This window comes from Bos taurus, chromosome 20 (assembly GCF_002263795.3).
Source record: "Bos taurus isolate L1 Dominette 01449 registration number 42190680 breed Hereford chromosome 20, ARS-UCD2.0, whole genome shotgun sequence".
In the NCBI taxonomy this organism is placed as follows: Eukaryota; Metazoa; Chordata; class Mammalia; order Artiodactyla; family Bovidae; genus Bos; species Bos taurus.
The window spans coordinates 4585959-4604605 of record NC_037347.1 but is presented as its reverse complement, the minus strand read 5'-3'; the positions used below and the strand labels follow the sequence as shown (position 1 = coordinate 4604605).

The 18647-nt window shown below is 50.2% G+C and overlaps 1 protein-coding gene across 2 annotated transcripts in view; it reads right to left on the bottom strand.

Moving 5' to 3' along the window:
• Positions 1 to 9522, bottom strand: part of ERGIC1 (endoplasmic reticulum-golgi intermediate compartment 1) — a 114379-nt gene extending 104857 nt beyond the window's left edge. Inside the window, exon 1 of one of the 2 annotated variants that reach the window (XM_059878792.1) lies at positions 9479 to 9522. In XM_059878792.1, the coding sequence (XP_059734775.1) occupies positions 9479 to 9507 (29 nt within the window). In that variant the 5' untranslated portion in view covers positions 9508 to 9522. 2 annotated transcript variants of the gene reach the window in all.
• Between the last annotated feature and the right edge of the window lie 9125 nt (positions 9523 to 18647).

Below are 18647 nucleotides of genomic sequence, written 5' to 3'. Positions count from 1 at the left end.
TGGTGAACGCTGCGTTAGGTAAAATAAGCCAGTCACAGAAACTGTGTTAGTTGCTCAGTCGTGTCCAATTCTTTGCAACCCCATGGACTGTAGCCTGCCAGGCTGTTCTATCCATGGGATTCTCCAGGCAAGAATACTGGAGTGGGTTGCCATGCCCTCCTCCAAGAGATCTTCCCAACCCGAGGATCGAACCCAGGTCTCTCGCATTGCAGGCAGATTCTTTACTGTCTGAGCCACCAGCGAAGTGGTTAGTCATAGTCACAGAAGACCAAATTACTATGTCTGCTTATAGGAAGCATCTAAAATAGTTAAACCTACAGCAGAGAAGTAGAACAGTGGTTGCCAGGGGCTGGAGGAGGAGAAGGAAACGGGAATTTGCTATTCAACAGGTATAAAGTTTCAGTTACGCAAGACAAATAATAAGTTCCAGAGATCTGCTCTACCACACTGCGCCCGTCATTAACAATACTAGATGGGGCACTTAAAAAGCTGTTAATAGGGCAGATCTCATTTTAAAGTGTTCTGACCACAATTTTTAAAAATTTAATTAATAAAGTGATAGAATTAGAGTTTCTTGGGGGGATGAAACTGTTCTATATCCAGATTGTGGGGCGGTCACATGACATGAAGTCCATAGAAGAGTACACCCAAAAAAGGCCACTTTTACTGCATGTTAATTAAAAAGATAAACCACAGAAAAATAAGTGACTATAATCGTATCTATCTCGTGTGACCAGTGTGATTTTCCAGTTCAATAACAGGCCCAGCACAGAGCACACACATCAGCAGCTGAGGAACTGTCAGGAACTGTCAGGCACCTCTGATAAGATGCGGACTGCCCCCTTTCCCCCTGAGAAATGCAAGCCGCAGACCAAAATTCAAGAGAAAAGTATTGCCAGCACCCGATGTTCAGGGACCTGTGACTAAAGTTTGGTAACAGCCAGGCCACTCATCTCAAATAGGGTTTCCACCTTCTGGATAAACAGAACACTCAGTCCATTTCGAACGGATCTTGCTTCCTATCCAGCTGTGCTGCCCGGAAGGTTCCAAGAGGCAGCGTTCAAGGAAAGGATTATGCTTTCAGGTGTCTGAGCTGAGCTGGTCCCCTGGGGCCCCTTTGAAGTACCATCTGTGTGACCCAGCATCTCTGGGGGTCAATTTCCCTGGATGTAAAATAGGAATAATGTCCAGAGAGTGGAGAGATTTGTAAAGCACCTTCCATATTCCCCTAGCTCTTGGTAGCACAGGGAACCCTGAGTCCCCCCTGCCTCTCTTAAAAATGAACTCATAGAAGCGTTGGCAGGCTTTTCTCCCTGGCTGGTACTTTCCCCGCACGCTGTTGTTGTTTAATCGCTAAGTCGTGTCTGACTCTTTTTAGACCCCACGGACTGCAGCCTGCCAGGCTCCTCTGTCCATGGGATTTCCCAGGCAAGAATACTGGAGGGGGTTGCCATTTCCTTCTCCAGGAGATCCTCCCAACCCAGGGATAGAACCTGGGTCTCCTGCGTTGGCAGGTGGATTCTTCTTTCCCACTGAGCCACCAGGGAAGCCCTATTTTTCCTGCACAGACCAATGTAATTAAGTTAACAGACCTGAATGTTAAAGTTGACAACAATTAGGCTAATTACCACTTCCTTAAAGGATCAATTAGAGCTGTGTTTCCCACACAATATTTTGAGAAATGGTAGTGGCCGCCCTATGAACCACATGGTGGCTTACAGAGTACATATGGCAAAAGCTGGACTGAATCAAGTGACTCGGGTTCCTTTTGTGCAGGACTTCTCAGTCTTTAGTAAGCTATGCGCATGCTACGGATCTCCCAGGAGGGAACCCATTATGGAGCAGCACAGACCAGGAGATGCTGAGCTAGTCAACCTTACGTACATCCAAAGCCCCTGGGAACCCTGGTAGACTACAGATGCAGATTCAGGGTGGGCCCTGTGACGCTGCCTTTCCAGCAAGCAAGCTCCCAGGTGATGCTGAAGTTGTTAGTGTGGGACCACAGTGTGAAAAGTAAGGATATCAATGGTAAGGTAACGCCCCAACCCTCACCACCACTGACCTACCATATTGACAGCTTTACTAGTGAAGAACCAACCCAGGGGAGGGAATGGGCTTTACTAGTGAAGAACCAACCCAGAAGAGGGAATGAGCAGGGCTGACCAGTGGGACCAGACTCCGCCCCACAACTTCCCCTGCAGGGACCCACTCCAGCATCTGGCCTTCCCTGTGCTCTCAGCCTACTAAAGATGGTTCTCCTGATACAGAGGAATCTCCTCAGTCTGAGCTGTGCACTGGGATCACACAGGGGCCTTTATAAAATACTGATGCCTCAGCCTCCCACCCTTAGGTCCTGAGTACTGCGTCTGGAGAGCCACCTGAGTTTGGGGATTTTTAAAACTCCTCCAGTGAGTCTTAACATTCCGCCAGAGCTGAGGGTTACTGATACAAGGGGAGTGTGTATGGGTAAGTTTCAACCCAAACACCCTTCTCACATCCTGCTTGCCTCTCCACTACCGCCCAGGAGCAGTTCCAAAATTTAAAAAATGAACAGATTACCAGATGGGAAACAGAACTTAATGAATCCACAGCTGGCTAAAGATACTACAGTATCGAGGTCAGGAATCCAAACTGCCTCGGGAGGAGAGATTTTCCATCTCCTTCCATGTCTGGATGAGCACATAAACGTATGCCCTACACTCTAGAGCCCCAGGGGCTGGAGCAGGAAAACCTAGACCTTCCAGAGTGAGAGGCTCTAAGTCAAGGATCCTCAACCCCTGGGCCACAGACCAACACTGGTCCGTGGCCTGTTAGGAAACGGGCCCACACAGCAGAAGGTGAGCAGCGGGCGAGCTTCATCTGTATTTACAGCAGCTCCCCATCACTCGCCTTACCTCCTGAGCTCCAACTCCCGTCAGATCAGAGGCAGTATTAGATTCCCATAGGAGCGTGAACCCCAAACGTAATGCGCTTGAATCATCTTGAAACCATTCTTCCCCACCTCCCTGCCCGTCCGAGGAAAAACAGTCTTCCATGAAACCAGTCTCCAGTGCTGAAAAGGGTGGGGACCACTGCTCTAAATTACCGTGAGATCATAGTAGGGGGTCGGGGGGTCTTTAAAGACAATTTTAGAATCAGGTGTCAGACCACATGAGGCTAGTTTAAAAAAACAAGGGTTGGTGACTTTCTTAATGAGCACTTCTGGGAAAGGGTCAGAGATGAGAAAACCAATGAGTCCAACCAGAGGGGGATTTGGTTCTCTCTGAACTTGGTGAGTAGGAGGGGAAAGCTTTAGAGATGAGCCCACAGGATACAAGCGGGGCTCTGGGGCAGAGAGCAGCATTCCAACCCCCAGGACATGATCCATCATGTCCCTTACCTCCGCTGCACCTCAACTGGCTCGTCTGTAAACTGGGATAACAACAGTGTCTGCCTTGCAGGGTTACTGAGGGATTAAATGAGCACAGGAAGGATTCTTACAAGAGTCAGGCACTAGTAAGTGCTCAATAAACACAAAATACTGGCTTGATTTTCACCTAAAATGTTCCTCTGGTCTGATCTTTATTTCCCTTTTGCCCTCATTTTTAAATCTATTTATATTTTTTTACACTTGTTGTAAAGTATGTGTTTCCATCAGCTTACCCAAGTTCTTTCTGGGACGAAGCAGGGCAGAAATGCAGGCACTCAGGTAAGCTGCTATCTGCCGAGTGCTGACTGTGTGCTCAGAGCCCTCAGAGTGCTGACACTGGTGTAGGGAGTGAGGGGGGCTGCAGGGACCCCCTGGGGCAAGGCCACATGGGGAGCTAAGGAAATTGTCCTTGATCAGAGCCACAGGCCCCACTCAACGGCTGAAACCCGAATGTGAAAAAAAATCATGTCAACTTCAGAAAGTTCCCCTGGGGCTCTGAGGAGATCTACGGCCTCTTGGAGATGCCCGACCACTCGGAAGGCGAGACTGAGAGGCGATGGAGGCTGAACCAAGATGCCAACAGCAGAGCTGGCATCACCGGCTTGAGAACCGTGTGGTCACACAGGGCCCCACGCTCGGAGGGCTGCGTTCAGACCTGGCTTAACATTCTGCTGTCACTGTCCCGACAACCTTTTCCAACAAGGGGTTCTGCATTTTCATTTTGCACTGGGCCCCACAAACTATGTAGCTGACCATACCCTACAGAGACAGCTCATTTGCCCCTGCATCGACCCTACCGGGGAAGGCAACAAAGGTTGCCATCTCCTGAAAATGAAGACACTGAGGCTCAGAGAAGGTTAAGTTAACTCTTCCAGGGCTCGATGGTCAGTGACAGGGGAGCATCATACCCCACGTCTTCGGGTTTCAACTCAGGGGCTGCCGCTGTGGGGGAGCTGGCCACCTCTGCATGCCTGAGCGTCCTGCTTAGGCTCCTCTGGGCCTGGGCAACGGGAACTGCACCCCTGCCCCCACCTCGGGCCAAGGCAGAGACAGCAGGTGTTCTGGCCCCTGCAAGCCGGAACTGGGTCCCGGCAGGGCCAACACCCACGGAACTGGGTCACCAGGCCAGTTCCACCACTTCAAGGTCCAGCGACTAACGAAACAAAGCCCTGGGAGCAAGGCAAACACAAGTCACCTTTGAAAGCCCGGGGGCCCTCCTCTGTGGTCTGCCTACTCCCCTACCCCTGAGTACAACTTAGAAAAGCACATGTTCAAGGAAGAAAGGGGGGAAATGAACGACCCAGATCTGAAAAGGTGCCCAGTAAAGGAAGAAATGGCATTATCAAATTATAATTGGCTTCCCTGACAGACTCTGAGAGACACGTCCTCAGGGCAAGGGTGGCCCTGGCAATTTTTTCTAGGCACTGGAGTTACAACAATGAAGGAAACAGATAAAAGTCTTTGCCTGAGGCAGCTCATGTTTTCATGGGAGGCAGAAAGAAAATAAGCACAAAACAATGAAGTGAATTACATAGTGTTAGGCAACAGGTGCTTTGATGAAATAATACCAATAACGAAAAGAGTGATCAAAATTTCCTGGGTGCTTACTCTGCATCTAAATGCTTTGCACACAGTGGCTCAGTTAATCTTCTCAACAATGGGTACTGTTTTCATCCCCATTTCACAGACAGGAAAGCACACAGGAGGTGAGGTCCCACAGGCGCTAAGAAAGCAAGGAGTGCTAATAAGAAAGGGCAAGAGATTCCTTTCTCCCCCTTCTTCATTTTATTCTGTATTAAGGAGAGCAAAATGAGCAGGAAGCCTGGTTTTCTCCCTGGCCTCGAACTGGGAGAGGGGGAATTCAACCAGACTATGTCCCTCTCCATCTCCCGTGGTCTTTTTTTCTTTTGTATGAAGGGTTATTTAACTGCAGTATGTACATTTCACTCAACATAAGTTGAGCATAAATTGCACCACTATATACCTATAACAAAACTGATATACGTTCTTAAACTTCCATACAGTTGTGACCACAATTCAGTGGCTGGATTTTATACTCTCAATAGGTTTATACAAACTACAGAACAAGAGATGAGTCAAGTGGCAAGTGGCAAGACAACTTTTCAAACGTCACCTACGTGTACACGTAGAAGAGACTACAAAAAGACACGTGTAAAACTGCAGGTCGTCTCTGGGGTTGCTGGGGCAGCCCATATTGCTGGTGGAGCGAATCCTCTGTAGTTACTGTTTAGTGATTCTTTTGCGACCACACAGACTGTAGATGACCAGGCTCCCCGACCATGTGATTTCCGAGGCAAGAATACGGCGAGTGGGTTGCCATGTCCTTCTCTCTCCCCCATGGTTTTTAAGAGATCTGACAGGGCTGGGGACCCTCCAAGTCTTCCCTTTTCACCCACGGCTAACAGACCAAGCTCCAAGGCTTTGGAGCCAGCAGTCCCCAGTTTGAATCCCAGCTCCATTACCGCCCGGCCCTGGGCAAACAAGTCACATGTCGCCCAGCTCTGCAGTGGGGCATCGGGCGGAGGGCTGAGCACAGAGCAGACACTCAGTAAATGTCTGATCAGTGAACACTGAAGTGCATGGGACGGAGGACCCTTCCTTTGAATCTGAGCCCTGAAAGGAGCACATCTTAGAAATGTAGGTTACTAGGCTCATCCTCCAAGGTGCGAGTGGAAAGTGTTGAATACATTCTCACTGTTCTGGAGTAGCACAAGCTTTCAAGGAAATTGATTAAAACACCTCATTTAGCTGGGGCTCCCATGGCACCTGGACACGCCCAATCTCCAACTCAAGGGGCACCAAGTCAGGAATTCTGTGCAACCTGGGACCCTGGCCCACCCTTCAATCTAGGACAAGACCCTCAGCCCTCAACTTCCTTCCCTTAAAATGTGAGGTTAGGTGCAGAGTGAATGAATTGTATGCCCCAAAGTAGTGACTTCTTCAATAAGGTCAAAATCACCAGAACCTACTGAACCACACAGAAGACAGAGGCGAGGGCAGGAATTATCAGCCTGGGTAAGGGGAGGCTTTATGGAACCAGGGATCGAAGGGCCAACTACAGCTCTCTCGTGACCTGAATGTTAACTGTTGGTATGAGGTCTGCCCCTGAATTCCACCAAGGAGCCTTTCCTTGTGTGAAAACTACCCTGTTCGCAGCCCCAGGGCTGCGTGGAAGGGGCAGACAGTGCCCACTGCAGGCCGAGCCCGCCCGCCAGTGCAAGAGTTCCCAGGCCACTGTGCTCGTCAGGCTGACACCCCAATACGCCCACACGCCTGGGGGGCACTGCCAGGCTTTTCTGGCAGGAAGGCTGGCACTTTACCCTGGCTTCGTTCACTCCTGCAGGGAGGGACCAGAAGCCCTAGTCTGTGGGTGAGGAAATGGCCTCATGGAGAGGCGGCTTGTCCACTAATATCCCACTTCTGAACTCCACACCCCACCAGGCTCTGAATTAAGCGCCTCTCAGGCTCTCAGCCCTACCAGGTGGGACTTTATTTTTAGCCCCAATCTGCAGGTGGTGACAGAGATACTGAGAGGGCTCAGACACTTGCCCAAGTCATCCAGCTGAGCAGCTCAGGGGAGGTCTGTACCCAGAGCCTTCGCCCCAACTTCTAGAATATACCAACCTGCTCAGGGGAGGGGAGAGAGACAGGATTCTAGTTCAGCTCGCACTAAATTCTAACCCACTGCTATTTTTTCCCTGGTATACACATCCAGCAATGTTGCCTCAGGCCAGGGCAGCCCCTGGGGCTCCATACCTCAAGGGAAAGTCTGGTGGAGACCCTTGTCAGTCAGGCTTCCAGAAGGCCTAGTCTAGCACAACGTGGACCAGGTGGCGGCCAGACCCCACAAAGGGCTCACTGTGGTGACTGCAGAAAGCCGAGGCCAGACCCGGCTGGGCCCTCTCTGCAAAGCCCTGCCCACAAGTCCCTGATATGGTCTCCTCATCTCCCCCAAGGAGCCCCCAGACCCAGAGCACAGGAGTAGGACCAGCGGAGGGACAGGCCTCCAGCTGGAGCCAGTGGGGAGAGGCTGAGCCTACGGAAACCTGAAACCCTCCAGCAGCTGCCTGGTGGGAGGGGGCTGCAGAGCCCTGTGGACCCCTGGGGGCTCATCCAAGGTGCCCTGGCCGCACCTGTCACTGGGGTGGGGTTCAGGAGAGGCTCTGTAGAGGGGAGGAAGGAGATGCCTTCTTAGCTCTCTCGCGCCCATCTAGGGGAGGGAAGAAACCTGTTTCCCAGTATGGGGGGAAAGGGATGCGACTTTGCGAGGTGTCAGGGCAGCCTGGGGAGGGGGACCCCGAGAGGGAAGGGGTGGAGCGGCCCGAGAGGTGGGTGGCCTCGCTTCCCGCTGCACGAGGAGGCCCTCCGAGCCTCCGGCTGGCTTTGTGTGCGGCAGGGGGCCCGCCTGGAGTCCCCGAGGGCCGGCGGAGGCATGCACAGGGTGGGGGACTGCTTTTGCGTTTCAGGCGGGAGGGATCCGCAGCGTGCCCGAGCACGCCCCGCGCGGGTGTTGCCACACTCACCTCCTGAAGTCAAAGGGCATCGTGCCGTCGCCGCCGCCGCCAGGGATGGGAGCGCTGCAGGCCAGGTGGGCCGCGGCGCCGCGTGGGTCCCAGCCCGCTGCCAACGCCGCCTCCGGCCGCCCCGCCCCCGCCGGCCGCCCCCCGCCTCCGACACTGGCCGCTGCCTCCAGCCGCCGGGAAGTGACGCTCCGCTCAACGCATTGGGCACCGCCCCCGCCCCCGGCTCCCCTTCCGCCGCACCGTTAAAGGGGCCCGGGGGCTGGGGTAGGGGGCTGGGTGCCGGGACGGAGGGGCGGGCCTTAGCGGGGCGCGCGGTGGGGCTCGAGGCTTGGAGAGGGAGGGAGCGCCCAAAGATACAGTTATTCATGCCTTCCCAGCTCCCGCCCCCCACTGTTTTCCATCAATTCTCTGTGGCCTTGAGCAAATCCCACTGCCTCCGTTATTTTGCATTTGCAAACCAGTTTTCCTGAGTTGAGGCCTCCCTGATAGCTCTGTTGGTAAAGAATCCGCCTGTAATGCAGGAGACCCCGGTTCCATTCCTGGGTCGGGAAGATCCGCTGGAGAAGGGATAGGCTACCCACTCCAGTATTCTTGGGCTTTCCTGGTGGCTCAGCTAGTAACGAATCCGCCTGCAATGCGGGAGACCTGGGTTTGATTCCCTGGGTTGGGAACATCCCCTGGAGAAGAGAAAGGCTACCCACTCCAGTATTCTGACCTGGAGAATTCCATGAACTGTACAGTCCACGGGGTCCCAAAGAGTTGGACACGACTGAGCGACGTTCACGTTCTTGAGTTGTGCAAATTAAATGGCATGGTACAGATTTGGGCTATGCACAGCATCTAACTCTGAGTAAAGGGCCTAATACCGTGACAGAAAGGTGGAGGTCAGGCAGGCCTAGATTTGTAAAGTGGACCCAACCACATCCCTGCTGAGCCTCTCTGGGAAACACGCTGGGCTTCTCTGAGCCCACACCCCTTTCCACATCTGCAGGAAGAAGCTGATGATGCTTACCAGAGGAGGTTTTTCCTGGGGATCCAATGAGAAAGTTGGGAAAGTGCGTAGTGTGATGCCTGGCACCTAGTAAAGGCTTGTCACCTGAAGCTGTTGTGTTTGGCCTGCTAGCTCTACTTCTCTGCTTGCATCTTCAGTACATGGTTCATTTCAGTGGTATTCACTGAGCCTGGCTCTGAGCCCAGTCTATTGTGGACGGCAGACCAAGACCTGTTGTGTGACTTGGCCCAGGGTGGACCTCTCTGAGCCTCAGTTTCCTTCTGTGAAATTCACAGGTAATCAGCATCTCCTTTCAGGATTGCTGAATGAGAGGAGCTGGTAGTTGTAATACAAGACCCAGGTGGAGGAAACTCATTTTGAACTTCCCCTTCTATGACTGGCCCCACCTCCAAGGCTTTGCTAACACAGAAGCCTAAAAAATCCCAAGGGAGGAAGGGGGGCGGTGGGGCTCATGTTCAAAAAGCAGGGCCAGCAGTCCATGTCTTGTCTATAAATAGAGGGAAATGGTGGTACCTGTTCCTTTGGGAGGATTCAGAATGCATGGTGCCAGTTCCTGTCTGGTGTAGGGTGTGGGCTGTGAACCACACTCTTCCTCTGGACCCTGTACAGTGTTGCCTCTTCTTCCCTTTTCTTTCATTCATTCATTCAGCCAGCAAGGGGCCTGGCACCCTTGGGAGAGAGAAGGAAATCTCAGCTGGAACTTGAGTCCTAGGAGCAGTAGAAACATAAAAGGGGCCTTGAGTAGCTACTGAGCCCAAAAGACTGTTTGCCTGGCCCTCTATAGGAGGGGAGTCACACAGTGGTGAACATTTGACAATGAGTCCTCCCCCTCAAAGTCTGGTCCACAGCCTGGTGCTGGTCCACCAGCCAACTGCAAAGGCGCCATGGGGCACATTCTCAGCCCTAGCCCAGACCTATTGAATTAAGTGTGCATTTCACACGGTCTCCAAAAGATTCATTGGCACATTTAATTCCTAGAGACACTGTGATAAAGGACCACGTTTTGGGGGGTTAGGGGACTTCTGCATTTGCTGTTTCTTTTGCCTTGAGCACGTTCATCTCTCTGTGTTGCACCCTGCTGTATTGAACAGAGACTATGCATGCCTCCCAGTAGATTCTCCCTTTCTTCATAACTCTTAGCTATGGTAACAGAGACCATGCTCCAGCCAAACTGCGTGGTGTCACATTCTAGTCTGTCTACTTACTAATTTATCTTACTTCTGTACCTCAGTTTCCTCATCTGTAAAATTAGGACAATAATACTACCTCCCGCATAGACGTGTTGTAAGGATAAAATGTGTCAATGAATGTCAAGGATTTAGGAGAGTGCCTGGCACAGAGTAAATGTAAGAGAGGTTTGACTATGGTTGCTATTTTTGCATGAAGATGGAACTCCCAATTTTTGGCTGGGCATATGGGTGCTCAGAATGAAAGTTACATTTCCTAGCTTCCCTTGCAGCTAGGCGTGGCCATGTGACTAAGTTCTGGCCACTGAGATGTAAAGAGATGTAGCTGCTTCAGGGATTCTCGGTGGATGTTACCCACTGTGTCCCTCTCTCCCTCTGGCTACCCAGAGTGTGGATGCCACCATCCTGCTCCATTCAGTGAAGGCCATGTAGAGCAGAGCAACAAGATAGAGGGAGCCTGGGCCCCTGCCCTTGAATGACACAGTACCTGTCCTCGAACATCTCCCCAAACTTCTAAGCCAAAGAGAAACACACATGTCTGGTTTAAGTTACTGGTTATTTTGTATTTTCAGACACTAACACCTGAACCTAATACTAGTACACCTGCCCAGCCTGGTTAATTTCTTGACTTGGTTTAACTACCATATGCAGAATAGGCCAGGACCCCCATTATATGGTCACATGGCACCCATAGGTTTTTAGGGGGAGAAATTGTCACAGTTTGTGATGAGATTATTATTAACTGGCTAGTGTCTACCTCCCTATGTTGACTGGAAGTTCTCCGTGGAGGGTGGATATCTGTTTGCGCATCACTGTATCCTAGTAACCAACCAGAGCCTGCACATGGTTCGGCAGGTGGTAGGGGGCCATAACTGTGTATTGAAGGCTGAATGGCAGTTTCCCAGAGAGGCAGGCCTTCTGTAAGAATTCCCAGAGAGAATAGGGGGAAGGGACACATCAACAAAGATCTCTGTGGGGACTCTTGAGGTCTGTAAGCCAGTTCCAGATGGCCTGTGTGCTCAGAAGACAGTGTAAGACGGGACAAAGGAAATCAGACGTTGTGTTACAGTAAATGAGAAAACCCTGCATCTCTTGACCAAGGGAGTAACTTACTACAAACTGAGTTTTAGGATTGCTAATCTTTCAGGACCCTATCGTAGCCAGCCTCAAGTGGCTGATATTCCCATGCCCTTGTGTAATCACCTCCCACAATGTGACGTGCCAAGCTGGGTAACCAACAGGGCATTGCAGAAATCACCTCATATGACTCTGTAGGCTGGGTAGTAAGGGCATTGAGGCTTCTCCTTAGGCTTTCCTGAATCACTTGTTCTGGAGAAAACCAGCTTCTAGGTCATAAAGATACTCAAGCACGGTTAGAGAGGGATTGGATGGCAAAGAACTGAGGCCTCCTGCCAACAGCCATGTGAGCGAGTCATCCTAGAAGTGGATCCTTAGCCTCTAAGTCTTCAGAGCTGCAGCTCCAGCCCACAGCTTAACTACAGCCAAGGGAGAAGCCCTCATCCAGAGCCACTCATCTGAGTCGCTCCTGGATTCCTCCTGAGTCTTAGAAACTTTGTGAGATAATAAATGTTTAGTGTAAGCCACTAACTCGTGGGTATTCAGTTACACAGTGTAGACAGTCAATAAAGACTCCATCCCCACGTCCTTGTTCTACCAGCACCTTCTCCCTGCCTTCTCCTGCCTCACCCCCAACAGGCTTAGTGCAATGGTAAAGCACTGCAATCAGATGACTCTCTAGCTGAGAGACATGGACACACAGTTTAACTAGCTGGTTGTCTGAGTATGCAGTGAAGGATAAAAATACCTTTCCTGTGGCAGGTAACCTCTAAAATCACCATCCCAATAAACCCACCTCCTTGTATCCAAACGCTTTCATAATCTCCGTCCTTACAATGTAGGCTGGACTTGTGATTCACTTTGAATGAACAGAATATGGCAGAAACAGTGGCATGTCGCTCCTAAGACTAAGATACAGAAAGACTGTGGCTTCTGCCTTGAACACTGTTTCTCAGATCAACCATTCTGGGCAAGCCAGCAGCCCTGTGGAGAGGTCCTGTGAGAGAGCTCACTAGTGAATCTTCTGGCACCTGACAGCAACCATGTGATTGAACTTGGAGCAGATCCCTCAGCCTCCGTTGAGCCTTGAGATGACCGCAGCCCTGACCCACAACTTGACTGCAACCTCCCAGAAGACCCTGACCCAGAGGCATTCGGCTGAGCTGCATCTGGATCCCATGAAATGAGAAGTTTGTTGTTCTAAGAGACTAAGTTTGGGACAATTTGTTAGGCAGCAACAGGTAACAAATACATGGCCCTAAAAGCTTGCTGTAAAAATGAAGTAACATGTACAAGGGCCAGGCATATAGCAGGTGTTAATTAAATGCTTGCTGAATGAATCAATTGATAAACACATGAACATTCTATAATGTAGAAAGTTCCCTGGCTCCAAATGCTCACTGGTCTCTACCCCCTCTTGCCAAACACATCACGGAAAGTTGTTTGAGGCAGGGAAATGCCCAAGTCAGATTTGTTTTTCTGTAATAGGAGCCTGGTTTGTGTTCTAGGGGTGTGGCTGGTTCAATTGTGGCCTGGATGAAGAGCTTAAGAAATAATAGTCCTTTGTCAGCTTGAAGAGGTGTTGAGGGTAACTTGGGCCTCATAACAGGCTTCTGAACAAATTCTCCTTTCTTGCTCTGGAAAGTCTCCTGGCCAGCTAAAAGACTGTCATTCATTCACTCATCCATTTTAAGTTATTCAGTGGACACCTCTCTATGACAGGTCCTCTGGCTGCAGAAAGAAGCACGACACGTCCCTGTGTTTAGGAAGCAAGGAGTAGGTAAGCAGAAGTGTGCTGCTATGACAAAGACTCGAGCTCAGGGGCCCCAACTCCTGTGCAGGTACAGTTTCATGCTAAGTGCTGTGTTAGGGGCAGCACCAGAGGTTCTAGGAGGCTGGTACAGCGTTCCTAATTCTACGCATGGACATAAATTGGTCTCAACACTTTCAGTTCAAGGTGGCTGAGATCATCTCAAATTAACATATCCTGCCTCGGGCCAGAGAGAGAGAAACAAAGAGAAAAAAAAAAAGAAAGAAGAAAGATAAGTCCAGATGTAGATTTGGTTTCAGGCACTTCAATAATTGCATCAGGAATCTCTCTCCCCATCCCTAGGCCCACCTTTTTAAAATTTTTTTTTTTCTTTTGCTGTGCCGTAAGACATGTGGGATCTGCCTTGGATGTGCAGGGTCTTAACCACTGGACCACCAGGGAAGTCCCATAGGCTCATCTTTTAAATTCTGACTTTGTCTCTAGAGAGGCTTTCCTTTTGTGCTGGCAAAATGCTTGCCTGGAGCTCCAGGCTGTTTTTCCAGCTCTGCAACTCCAGCAGCTGAAGGCAAGCTCTTTCCTGCTGCCTCAGGCAAAGGCTCCTGGGCTGACCCTCAGGGGTTCTCATTGGTGGCAGACCAGAATAGTGGGCTCAGGAGCAGGGATAGGCCAAGCCTAGACTGAATGCCCACCCTCGAGCCTGGAGTGGAATCAGCCTTATTCAACACACACAGATTCAGATGGAAGAAGTGTGGTTTCCTAAAGAAAGGTCAGGGGTGGGAATTCCCTGGTGGTCCAGTGGTTAGGACTCAGTACTTTCACTGCTGAGATTTAATCCTTTGTCGGGGAACTAAGATCCCAGAGCAAGGCCTTTAAAAAGAAAGAAAGTCAGGGCGGCATTGCCAAAGAAGGAGAGGATGTTGGGAGGAAAAATTGTCCGGTATCTTCTACGGGGAGTTAGGAGAAGCTTCGAGGAAGAAGAAGAATCTGAGCGGAGACCTTGAAGAATAAGTAGATTTTAGGGAGAAAAGCAGATTGAGTGAGTTATCTATTTCTGTGTAACAAATTATCCCAAACTTAAACAGCAATTTATTGCCTTGCAGTTTCTGATGGTCAGGAATCCAGGAGCAGCTACCCGGGTGGTTCTAGCTCAGGATCCATGATGAAGCTGCAGTCAAGCTGTTGGCCAAGGCTGCAGTCTCAAGACGACTGGAGCGGGTGGATCCAGGCTCATCCACGGGGCTGTTGGAGGAGAGTTTAGCCCTCCCCACGTGGACCTGTCCTTAACACTGGTCATGACATGGCTTCTCCCTGCCAAGTAAGAGAGTCCAACCTTCTATGAAGTCTCTCCAAAGTGCATGCTGTCATTTCCACCTTCTTTTATTCGTAAGTCCAGCCTCCACTCAAAGGGAGGGAATCTCACAAGGGTGTAATACCAGGAGGTGGGGGTCATCTTGGGGGCTGGATACATCCTGGGAAGGACACAAAAGCATGGTGCTGGGAGAGCAGGCGGCAAGGCTGTGGCCGTGGGTTACGTCAAGCTGGAGAGTAAGTAGGTGGGGACTGGGTTGTGAAGGGCTTTGAGAGATGTGTTCAAAGCGTGAACTTTCTTCTACAGACAGTTAGGGGCCCTGAAGTATATAAAGCGGGGTTGCGTCACAATATTTTGATTTAAGGCTTTGTGGGAGCCCAGTATATGTCCTCTCTTTCCCAGCTGTGCTTGGAACAAATGGGACTGCTATCTGCATGGGGGCTTCCTGACAGTGAATCTCTGAATGTGGCATACAGACCCAGGCAGGCACAGGAAGGGCAGGAAAAGGTCAGGCCTCCCTGGGGTGATCTGGGATAAGGCAGAGCAGAACGCGGTTCCCTGTGCGCAGCCTCCTTCCCAAAGAGGTGGACAGTATAGTCACAGACCTCAGGTGACAACTTGCCAATCAGAATTCACCCATCTCCCCACACAGTAGGTGAGGGGACCCCACAATTGTTGAGGGAAACCCCTTCTCGTGAAAATCAAAGGAGAACGCAAGCACGCCCCCCATCAGCCATCTGCCAAGTTTTAGACAGGGCATATCTGGCTGCCTCTGCTGTGGCATTTCACCCATGTTTTTCAAGACCTGAGAAGCTCACCAGGCTGAGGTCCCACTCAACTCGGTGCTCCTTTCTGCCAGCAGCAGTCAGCTCTGCTGGCTTGGTGACTCGGCATCACCTGGGCATCTTCCTCATCTCTTTCTGGCCTGGAGGTCACCTGGACCCTTTCCTCCGCAGTCGGTGGTGTGGTTTGGGGCTTCCCAGCGGCTTCATCCCCCATGGCTCCTCCCTCCATCCCTGCCCCTTGGCTGAACCTGGGGACCTTGGGGAGGCCTTTGTGTGGCCCGGGCATGAGTGTGTGTCATGGTGTGTGGGACACCCAGGGAGCAGATGGGGCTGTTCTCCTGGCTGAGGGCGGAGCTGTGTTTCCTCATGGTGGGCTGGTGGCGGGCTGGGTGTTAAGCCAACCTTGACTCTGAGGAGGAAACAGAAAAGGAAACCCTGGAAGGCTCTGGGTGCAACTCCCATGTAACTGAAGTAAATCCCTTCAGCTCTCAGCTTCAGCCTCTTCATCTGTAAATCGTGGATCTCCAGTTGTTCACTCATCACTCAAGCTGATAATTTGCTAGAGCACAAGGCCGAAATTCCCCTCACACAGGAGTGTATAGCACCCCCAAAATAGTGGTAAATATAGGGAAGCCCAATAATAATGTGCCTCTGGCAAGGTTCATGTATTCCAAGGTGCCTACAAATGGAGAAAAATCAGATGAAAATCAGGCTCACTGGAACCCCAAGAGCTGCATGATGAGAGGTGAGGTCAAAGATGGAAGGGAAAGCTTTGAAGTCAGAGGTCAGAATCCCAAGCCTAGTTCAGTTGATACCTGTCTGAGTCACCTTGCTGCTGCTGCTGCTGCTGCTAAGTCACTTCAGTCATGTCTGACTCTGTGCGACCCCATAGATGGCAGCCCACCAGGCTCCATTGTCCCTGGAGTCACCTTGGGGCTGTCTAATTTCCCACCATGATCTCCATTTCCTGCTCTGCAAAATGGAGAGAATGCTCACTTCATGGGAAAGTTGAGGAGGTGAGTGTTTATCCAGTGGTCATATGTGAACTCCCCCTGCCTTGGATCTGGGTTTAGCTGGATACCAAATCCCATCCGCCCCTCCGGTCTCATGGCTGTATCGGTGAAGTGAAGAGATCTGAAGGACAACCAAGCCCTCTCCTTGCTCTGTGAATTCATTCTATCCTCTCATTTTTCTCCTTCTTTCCAGAGCAAGTACATTTTTAGCAGACCCGAGACGTGGTTTCCTATGTGAGTTAAATTCAAGAAATCCTAAAAAATAAAATAAAATAAATACATAAGTATAAATGAAAGAAATCCTCACTGAGCTCTAGTCAGTGGGTTGTTGTTGTTTTTTTTTTTTTTTTTTCGGCTGTGCTCCATGGTATCTGGGATCTTAGTTCCCCAACCAGGGATTGAACCCAGACCCCTGTTATGGAAGCATATAGTCTTCACCAGTGGATCACCAGGGAAGCCTAGTGTTTAGGTATTTTGGATGAAGGAGACATTAACTCTAGCTTCCACTCCAGAAGAGTCACCCCACTCATCATTCACACTTAGAGTCATCAAAAGACCACTGCTTTTTCTGCCCTGACTCCATTCAAGTCTATATTGATCAAAGACTCTAATCTGGCCTCAGTCAGGGTTTTCAAAACAGGATTGGCTTTTGTGAGATGTTTTTGCTTTCTCAAATTAATTATTTAAAGAAACAGTGATAATTTAATTTAAAAAGTAACTATTTAAAAAGATATTCAAACAGGAAAGGGGGTTCACAGTGGAAAATGAAGTCTCTCTTGTCCTTCCCAGCCCCCAGCAAGGGCACCCACTTCTGAAGGTTTTCTTCAGTGGACTGGGCCTTTTGGTGGCCAGGGGTGACCGCAGCCTTTTTTGGGAAGGCAATGGAAGCCAGCATCTCTCTACTTTGCCAGCCAGGAGCTCTGAGGCCAGGAGAGAGGAGGCAGAGTGGAGCGTCCCATGGAGCCGAGGGTCTACCAGAAGGCCACAGGGAGGGCAGTATCCTGGGCAGGGTGGGGACACTGAGGATGGAATTGAGTCCCTCAGGTGGTCTCTCGGGGAGACTGTGGGGTCTCAGGTTCACCAAGGGAGACCTTTAACCCACTTGCAAGAGACCCACCACCTTATCAGAGAGATCTTCTACAAATATTTGTTGAGTGACTATGACAGGCCTTCTGGCCTTCACCTAGGGTAGGAATTGGGAAATGGGGCTGGAAAGGCCCCAAATCTCACTGTGAGAGCAAGCAGGAGGGAACGCTGACCAAACATCTTCTCACTGTCAAGGACTTTTTTTAGGTTATTTTAAAATTAATTTTTAAATACACAAGTAGTATAGGAATACATTTTTCATGTAAAAAAAAAAAGAAAACTACAGATAAGGCTAAATCTTCCTTTGATCTCTAACTCCAGTCTTGGTTTTCTTCTACCTCTCTAGAAGGAATCGCTATTTTCAGTTTGGTGTGCATCTTGCTAACATTTTTCTCTGCATTTTGGCTTGTGTTTGTTTCATACATATTCTTCTGCCACTTCACTTTTGGATTGATAATATACCTGGGAGGTTTCTTTTCAGGCGGATACAGATCTATGCTCAGGGCTTCCATGGGTGGTGTTTCACGTCAGCCCCACTCCAGAAGATCAAGCACGGCTCAGAGAGCCAGGTGACTCACCCCAGCGGGTGAGAAGGGGAGCAGGATTCAGACGCGGATTTGTCTGCGTTTGGATTGTACCTGCCCTTTACCCAATCTGCTTGTGGTTTATGCTCTAAGTTTCCTGGTTTAGGATATCATCTGTTTTAATGGCAGATTAATCATAATGCAAAAGACAAATCAACTACCTCCATTCCCTGTTAAAATACCTACATGGCCCCCCAGTTCGCAAAGGATTGGGTCTAAGTCCCTCGACTGGGTAAGAATAGATCTTTTGGACAGAGTGCTTCTTGTCATTTCTCCAGCTCCCTGTGGCCAGGCCCCACCTTGTCATCAGTTCTCCATCCAGCGTGTGTTTTCTGACACCTCCAAGCAGTTCGCTCCATTCTGACACTGTCTACCTGGAGATAGCATTTAATCCCACAGGCTAAGTGCCCACTGCCCACTTCAATTCCATTCTCAAGTCCAGGTTGTCACCTGTGCTTCTGAGTGGTCAGCAAGGGGAGGTTCCCATGAGCCCCTCTTGGGTTCAATTAACTTACTAGAGTGGCTCTCGGTTTACCAGTTTATTATAAAGGATATTATAAAGGATACAGATGAGAGTCAGATGAAGTACTTGGGACGAGGTATGTGGAAGGGGCTTCCATGCCTTCTCCAAGGAACCACTCTGCCAGCACCTCCACATGTTCACCAACCTGGAAACTCTCTGAACCTCATCGTTTTGAGTTCTTACAGAGGCTTCATTAATTACATAAGCACTGTGGATTAAATCATTGGCCATTTGTAATTGAACTCAATCTCCAGCCCCTCTCGCCTTCCTGGAGCTCAGGGAGACAGCTAAGTTACACCCCTCTAATTACATAGTTGGGTCCCCTATCAAACAGCTTTCATCCTTAG